Here is a 9,086-nt window from a genome sequence, read left to right as displayed (position 1 = left end):
TACTTTTTTCCCTCACTCTAGATGCCCTTAATGGCACTGATTTAATGAACCTTTCGCTCTCATGGAATGTGGATGGCGTTCCAATATTCATGTCCTCTATCTTTCACATCTGGCCCCTACAGGTCACAGTTAACGAACTTCACCTGAACCTAAGAGCGAAGCACATCATTCTTGTGGGGCTGTGGTTTGGGCAGAAATGAATTATTTATTTCAGCGCTTTGTGGATGAGTGTGTTTCACTTGAGGGTGAGGGCTTGACATGCCAGTTGAGAGGGACACTCACAAATGTACGTGTGTACAGTTTACTATATATTTGTGATTCCCCTGCTCGCTGCAAAGTACAAAATATCAAACAATTCAATGGTGAACATGGGTGCAACTGGTGTTATCACAAAGGAGAAGTGGTAGAAAAGGGTAATGGGTTCACTAGAGTGTATCTGCTTGGGAGTGAGCCAGAGCCTCACACAGACACTAAACACAGCAGAGACGTTCCCTTGGTGGTAGAGTCAGGGAACATCATACAAGGTGTTAAGGGCCCTTCTCCTTTCATGTTCCTTACTGTTTTCAACATGATTGCAGGGTTTGCTTTTGATTACATGCATGGCATCTTACTTGGCATATGTCGGCAAATGACTACACTGTGGTTTGAGTCCAAACATCACCCTGAGGCCTGGTACATTGGAAGAGAAATAGATTGCATAAACAAAAGATTAATTGCCATAAAACCACCTGTAAATGCGACAAGACCACCATGCTCAATTCAGTTACCCAAATATTGGAAAGCCACATAGTTCCGACACTTCCTGCTGTTCTATAGCCTCCCCTGTTTAAATGGGATTTTAGCCAGGCAGTACTTACACCATTTACTGCTACTGATGCAGGGTACCTATTGTCTACTGAAAGACACGGTAAACTCTCATGACATTGATATGGCTGAGATGTTCTTTCAAGAATTTGTTATTAGGTTTGAACAATTGTATGGGAAATGTCATGTTAGCAACAGTGTCCATATACTTTTGCATGCACCTACATCTGTCCGAAACTGGGGACCTTTGTGGGCTCAAAGTGCATTCATTCATCTTTGAAAGTAGTAATGGGAGACTTGGAAAACTCTTCCATGGCACTCAAGGTGTACTAGGACAAATAGTGGAAATGTTCACCATCTACCAACTCATCCCGTGACTACTCACTATTACATTCAGCACAGAATCAAACCAAGCTAGCAAAATGTTTGTTGAAGAAATGTTAAGGGACTACAAACACGCCAACAAATGTGAAAAAAAGAAGAGTTAACTTACCTGTATACAACAGGTTTTGGTCCTGCAGGAATTGCCATATCCTGCAAGAATATCAAAATCCTGCAGGTTTTGGCCTGCAGGATTCCTGCAGGAATTGTCATGTTTGTGCAGGATTTTCAACATGTCTACAGGATTCCTGCAAGACACCTGCACAATTCCTTCACAAAAGGTTGAATTCCTGCAGGATTCCTGTAGGACTTTTTTGTAAGGGATCCAGGGACTCCTCAGGTTTGTCACATTTATTTTATTCAATGAGCACAATAACTTTGCTATTACACTGTCCATAGTACGTTATTTGATGTACAGAGGGTGAACAGTGCTTTCTAACTTCAATTTAATGTGGTTATACTGCTCTCTAGTCTAGTGGCCAATATCAGTGCACGTTACCAGACGTTACTACTTTAGCACAGGGGTCTTCAACCTATTCTTACCCAGGGATCCAGGGACCACCATCATACCTTAGCAAAAAAAACATGTTTTCACATCTCACCAAGAATTGTATTTCTTAAGTGTTTTTTTGGTCCTCCATCTGTTTTTGGGTCATTTTTTGTTGCAGACCAGACCAGCCTTGATTTAACGTCCACGGATGTTGATTTTTCATAGACGTCCACAGAAGTCCGGACCGGCCTATATTTGGCCCAAACATACAGTAGACGTCTATAATTGGTTCAGATTAATCTGAACCTATCATAGACATCTATGTTTTACAAGTTTGGACAGCACCGCAGAGCACAGTACAATACAGTACACAGTATTGTACCCTGCTTTACTCTAATGTACTCTACTGAACTAAACCGTACTCTACTGTACTCTAATGAATTAAACCGTACCATACTGTACTTTACTGTACACTAGTGATTAAACTCTACTGTCCTGTACCAGACCGTACTGTACCGTTCTCTTTTGTGTTGTACTGTACTAAACTGTGATGTACAGTACTATACTGTACTGTCTATGATTCGTTAAGATTGGGATCTGGTCAGCACCGACCAAATGTGTACTTGTTTGGGGGTGGAGCTAATTGGAATATGACCCAGTATGCTTTGCAAGTGTTTGTTTTTACATTTTGGTCATCCAAAAGACGATCTTATCCAGAGTGACTTACAGTCAGAACATGCAACTAAGGTAAATAAACGACAACAACATATCACAGTCATAGCAAGAAAAACATCTATGTTACTCAGAATGTTATTGTAGTTAAAGTGGTCTGTTGGTTTATTCTGTATGTTTGACTACTTTGAACATCATCGCTTCCAATTTTATAGCTTTTGAAAAAGCTAACATAAGTACTTAATAATAATAATAATAATAATAATAATAATAATATACATATTTTGTTTGCTATCTTCAGTTGGCTACTCTTTCCTATTAAGAGGTGTGACATATTATTGTGTTATAATGCTTACTTAATTGAGAATGGATTACATTTGAGATTTGGTCATAGAAAAAAATGTATTTTCAATGTCTGTGAATGGCATCTTTTCAACATCTGGAAAATACCTAAAATGCACCTGATTTCAACGGTTGGAAAATACTTATTTTTAAAGTTGTAAAAAGACATCGTCTAACCTTTCATTCAGCACCTGAAATGCACGTGATGTCAACGTCTTTTCAAAGTAATTTTGCTTACTGTAATGTTTTGTCTTATCAACAGGTGAACGATAATGGCAAGGAGAAGTAGTCAACATTTTCAAATGAATAGATTTAGTAGATCGTTTTTCATTATTATGGCCTCCCCACATTATAATTGGAAGGGGAAGTGTAAACTCTAACATAGCCTATTAGCTTGAAAGGTAACTCCACATTTTTTTGCTAGGAGCATCTGTTTAGTTGGTAAAACAAATGGTAGCCATGTGTTGGCAAAAATGACTGTCCAAGACAAGAAAGCTTACCAGCAGCCAGCGACACTTACTGCACTGGTAGCCTATTCACTGGTGCTTTTTCAAAGCCTATAAGTGTAATTGGCTCCAATGAGCGTAATTTGCTCAATATTAGCAGTAGAGAAATAAAGTTGACATCATTAGAAAGAAGATATTCTCCTCTTTTCTAGTGTAGGTACAGTGGGGGGAAAAAGTATTTAGTCAGCCACCAATTGTGCAAGTTCTCCCACTTAAAAAGATGAGAGAGGCCTGTAATTTTCATCATAGGTACACGTCAACTATGACAGACAAATTGAGAAAAAGAATTCCAGAAAATCACATTGTAGGATTTTTAATGAATTTATTTGCAAATTATGGTGGAAAATAAGTATTTGGTCACCTACAAACAAGCAAGATTTCTGGCTCTCACAGACCTGTAACTTCTTCTTTAAGAGGCTCCTCTGTCCTTCACTCGTTACCTGTATTAATGGCACCTGTTTGAACTTGTTATCAGTATAAAAGACACCTGTCCACAACCTCAAACAGTCACACTCCAAACTCCACTATGGCCAAGACCAAAGAGCTGTCAAAGGACACCAGAAACAAAATTGTAGACCTGCACCAGGCTGGGAAGACTGAATCTGCAATAGGTAAGCAGCTTGGTTTGAAGAAATCAACTGTGGGAGCAATTATTAGGAAATGGAAGACATACAAGACCACTGATAATCTCCCTCGATCTGGGGCTCCACGCAAGATCTCACCCCGTGGGGTCAAAATGATCACAAGAACGGTGAGCAAAAATCCTAGAACCACACGGGTGGACCTAGTGAATGACCTGCAGAGAGCTGGGACCAAAGTAACAAAGCCTACCATCAGTAACACACTACGCCGCCAGGGACTCAAATCCTGCAGTGCCAGACGTGTCCCCCCTGCTTAAGCCAGTACATGTCCAGGCCCGTCTGAAGTTTGCTAAAGTGCATTTGGATGATCCAGAAGAGGATTGGGAGAATGACATATGGTCAGATGAAACCAAAATAGAACTTTTTGGTAAAAACTCAACTCGTCGTGTTTGGAGGACAAAGAATGCTGAGTTGCATCCAAAGAACACCATACCTACTGTGAAGCATGGGGGTGGAAACATCATGCTTTGGGGCTGTTTTTCTGCAAAGGGACCAGGACGACTGATCCGTGTAAAGGAAATAATTAATGGGGCCATGTATCGTGAGATTTTGAGTGAAAACCTCATTCCATCAGCAAGGGCATTGAAGATGAAATGTGGCTGGGTCTTTCAGCATGACAATGATCCCAAACACACCGCCCGGGCAACGAAGGAGTGGCTTCGTAAGAAGCATTTCAAGGTCCTGGAGTGGCCTAGCCAGTCTCCAGATCTCAACCCCATAGAAAATCTTTGGAGGGAGTTGAAAGTCCGTGTTGCCCAGCGACAGCCCCAAAACATCACTGCTCTAGAGGAGATCTGCATGGAGGAATGGGCCAAAATACCAGCAACAGTGTGTGAAAACCTTGTGAAGACTTACAGAAAACGTTTGACCTGTGTCATTGCCAACAAAGGGTATATAACAAAGTATTGAGAAACTTTTGTTATTGACCAAATACTTATTTTCCACCATAATTTGCAAATAAATTCATAAAAAATCCTTCAATGTGATTTTCAGGATTTTTTTTCCTCATTTTGTCTGTCATAGTTGACGTGTACCTATGATGAAAATTACAGGCCTCTCTCATCTTTTTAAGTGGGAGAACTTGCACAATTGGTGGCTGACTAAATACTTTTTTCCCCACTGTATGCCATTTAAAATGTGTTTATTTGGTTGTTGCTAATAATATTCATAAAAACATTTAAATAAAATATTTGTATATACCTGTTTTCACAGACCCCCTGCAGACCACTAGGGGGCCGAGGACCCCTGATTGAATACCCCTGCTCTAGCAGACCATTTTTCAAAAAACAAACTACATTACTGGTGTCATTTAATATTAACTCAGTCAAAATTGCATTATTATTCAACATTAAAGATAAAGATGTTAACTGGCAATAAGTTTCTCACAGACAAATCTCTTCATCTTTTCACAAGAGTCATCAAACCACACATGTGTCCCAATGTTGTCATTCCCCAGAGCAGCACAGTCCTCTCCTGAAGGGTTCTGCTCGGTCCAGTTATCAGGCTCATCTTTCTCTTTTGACCTCAACCACCAGAATCTAATGAGGAAGGAAAAACACATTTTTATGAATTGGGTAACACTAGATTACTATTGGAAGTTTTTGTTTTTAAGGGAAACATATCTATAATAATATTGTTAGATATTTTCACATTCCCTTACTGCACTCCAGTTTGATTCAGAGGCTTGTTGTCCACCCAGAGCCACCGTCCTTCAGTCTCCAAGTCATTCAGTCCGATCCAGTGTGTCTTATTTTCAGTGCTTGAATACAAAAATTTCTGAAGAAAATAGAAGTTGGGTTTGAAATAGAGATTATGTATTAATTTAAAAAGTATAAATAGTCACATTTATTGAAAAAATTCAAATAAATGGTTTCAACAGTATTGAAAATCATACTGTGGGTATTTCAAAATACCCCGGTAAATGGTATACCGCCCAACCCTAGAGATTATCTTTAAAAAGCTCTCCCTAGTCTCTAACATCACTCTTTCATCTTGCTCACCTGTTCCTCTTGGCTGTTGACGATGACCAGGTGACCTCCCATTGAGACACAGTGATCTCGACTCTGAGTCCAGCTCATTCGACCAGTAGAAAAGAAGTAGCATTTCCCCCCATGAAATGTCCAGCCCACATAGGCTTTACAACCTTGGACCTCTGATTGACAAAAAAAGAATAGTAAAAGCAGGTACATTTTTCATCTACTTATATTTGAGATTACTACTTATGCCTACTACTACTTTAGTTATTATTTTAGTTGACTTGCATCTTCTCAAATATTTGCTTGTTTTCAATGCATAAAAAAATTATTAAATGACTGTACAAAATTACATTATTTTCTGAAATACGATCCAAAGTTTTGTATGTGGTTTTAAATTACACCGGACACTGATCTTTTAAACTCGGTATGCACTTCCCCAGCAAACTCACCTCTTAGGCTTGCTGTGAGGTTACTGTGGTGTGCCTTTAGTGAATTAAACTGGTTGCTCTTACTGACATCTATAAGAGAACAAGATTAATGCACTCTTATGTAATTATTTTATTATATGAAATATATCGCTCATACTATCAATAGGTAAAACTGTAATACAAGAACAAACTAAGTGCAGAGATACTCACAGAGGCCCACCAAAGCACCCAGAGCACAGAGCAGGGTGAGGCAGAGAACAGCCAACAGGACCTGGAACCCTCTGGAGAGAGAGGCTGCTACCCCTTGCTGAGGAGATTCTGGGCCTCCTTCTATAACCAAGTGGATGAAGATTTCATTTGACAGTATGGATGACAGCACTGAAGACAACCACAACAAGCAGACCTAAAGATAAACTTGTTTGACTGTATATGGAAATGTGCCATTGACATTTTGACAAGTTTGATGCTACAGTCTGGTATTCGAAAAACAACAAAGCTGCCGCCCTGCCCCTCATTTTATATTTATTTTCCTTGTACGTTTTTGGTTTTGTATAACCAACCCAAAATAAATATATACACTACCAGTCAAAAGTTTGGACACACCTACTCATTCAAGGGTTTTTCTTTATTTGTACAATTTCTTACAATGTAGAATAATAGTGAAACACTTTTTTGGTTACTAAATGATTCCATATGTGTTATTTCATAGTTTTGATGTCTTCACTATTATTCTACACTGTAGAAAATAGTAAAAATAAAGAAAAACCCTGGAATGAGTAGGTGTTCTAAAACTTTTGACCGATAGTGTATATTGTGGCGTACCCCGGACGAGCCACCAGGGGGAGACTCGTCGAGGCCTGGTGACAGACAGAGTCTACATCACGTGGCGGTGGCTCCCTCTGCTGGACGTGCCAGGTCTTGACGGGTCCTCCGGCCATGACTAATTGGGGCAATTGAGGCTGGTGAGTAATCAAGGGGCTGATTGCTCACCAGCCGTACAGGGCCCATAAAGCTGCCAGGAGGGCAGCACAAGGGAGGGTTGGAGGTAGTGAGAGGTTGCTACCTGATAGACCTCCTCACGGTCTACTAGAACCGAGGGACTTCCCTGATAGCGTTCCCTGGAGCCCAGAAGACGGTAACCCAGAAGTGGTCTCCTGGAGGAGACCGGTTTCTTTTCTTTACTGTTGTAAATAATCACCCTGTAAACTGAGGTATCACACTTGTGTCTGATCTGTGTAAACGTCTTGATCAAATACCCTGGTCTGCCACTATATATATATATATACGGTATACACAGGACAATTTACTGTATATATTAGCCTAAGTAAGTGAGCCTTGTCGAAGCCAAAGCGGCACATAGGACAGGAGCCTGTCTCCTGCTTCTGTAGCGTGACTGAGTGTACAAGTACACCAGGACAGGATGCTAGTCTGTAAAATGTATATTTTGGAATGTAAAAAATATGCATTACAAATAAAAGTCTCACCCTTTGTGGAATTGCCTCTGTTTCCACTCTTTCTTGAAGGGAGTGTAAAATCATCATTTGCATAGATGTTCTCTTCCATCATATTCTGTGAAGCTCAGTGATGTCTACACTTACTATATATTGTGTGAGGAAGTGACTAGTAAGTGGGTTGTTCCACGAAATGGGTGCCTTTTGCATCCCTTTGACATTTTATGTAAATATTATACACCAATGTTGAATTTTTAAGCCTGTTATATTAAATTAAGTGCACTTCTATATAGACCACATGGAGACTTCAATAAATCTGATTTTTAATATGAATAAAGGCTTGCTAAAGTGCCAAACTTCAGCATTCTGACATGTCCCTCCATCAACCCTGTGTCAAGATTTCAACCCACTTAATCCCCCAAAATTATCCAAGTTTCACCATCATTGTAAAGTTATTTTGCTGCTTTGACAGTCATTTTTTAAGATTATTATTGATATTCATATGATTGGTGATGCATTTACATCTGTCCCTCATTTTAAGGCCAACCCTGTTATGCAAACAATTTACCCCATTAAAATAATGGAACCATTCCACCAAGTTAAATGATTAACAGCAGGTGGAAAAGGAAGTAAGTCTCTCTTTTTGGTCCATTTATAATTGTTTTATCATCTTTGACTGAGGTGGTCGAGCTCAACACTTCAAACCTGTTTGCTCAATTATTGTTAGGAATACTTGAATTTGATTTAACTTTCATTATATGTATAATTCCTGATTTCATGAACACTATGTGGTCCCATGCTCTTCACCACATGGAGGAGTAATGGCCGATCTTCAAATAAAATCATCAACCCTGTTATCGTCAACCCTGTTAGAGGCCCAACGGTAACTTTATCAGTTTGATATTATATGAGAGTTTATTTGTACAAGGGATACTTGATCAATGAGAAAATGTTGGATTTATCTCAAACATGCTTTTAAATAATAGTTACACAGTTACATAAGTGTCCATAACAGGGTTGACAGTGTGGTACAAGTGCAGATAGAATGCTTTTAGTTCATACGACTTTAATGCCTGTGATAGGAAAATGCGTTTCTCCATATATCCTCCATGCATTTGAATGTTGAAAGAAGAGATATTTTAAAGTTAATTTATTAAAAGATTGCATGTTCAAAAGGCAAGCACAAACAGTATCTTAGTGAAGATCAACAGGAAACTTCACACTGCTAACTCTGTTTTCTACTTCCTCTTGGCCATACCGTTCAAAATTATTTATGCAGAATCACAAGGCTGAAGTGTGTTGAAATACTGTAGATGCTCAACCCAAAAACTGCTTTACATGATTATATTAAAGTCATGTTGCTGTCAACCCTGGTGCTGGTGTCTGTAAGAGTTA

General features: G+C 39.3%; 1 protein-coding gene across 1 annotated transcript; it reads right to left on the bottom strand.

Moving 5' to 3' along the window:
• Window positions 1-5,057: 5,057 nt before the first annotated feature.
• On the bottom strand, window positions 5,058-7,803 carry LOC121572549 (CD209 antigen-like protein E). The gene is made up of 6 exons (XM_041884599.1): window positions 7,725-7,803; window positions 6,451-6,570; window positions 6,262-6,330; window positions 5,837-5,988; window positions 5,497-5,612; window positions 5,058-5,374 (listed from the first exon to the last, which is right to left on the bottom strand). The coding sequence occupies exons 1-6, from the start codon at window positions 7,801-7,803 to the stop codon at window positions 5,200-5,202; spliced, it is 711 nt and encodes a 236-aa protein (XP_041740533.1). The 3' UTR covers window positions 5,058-5,199.
• Window positions 7,804-9,086: the final 1,283 nt, after the last annotated feature.

This window comes from Coregonus clupeaformis, chromosome 8 (assembly GCF_020615455.1).
Source record: "Coregonus clupeaformis isolate EN_2021a chromosome 8, ASM2061545v1, whole genome shotgun sequence".
In the NCBI taxonomy this organism is placed as follows: domain Eukaryota; kingdom Metazoa; phylum Chordata; class Actinopteri; order Salmoniformes; family Salmonidae; genus Coregonus; species Coregonus clupeaformis.
This window is presented reverse-complemented; position numbering and strand designations above follow the sequence as displayed.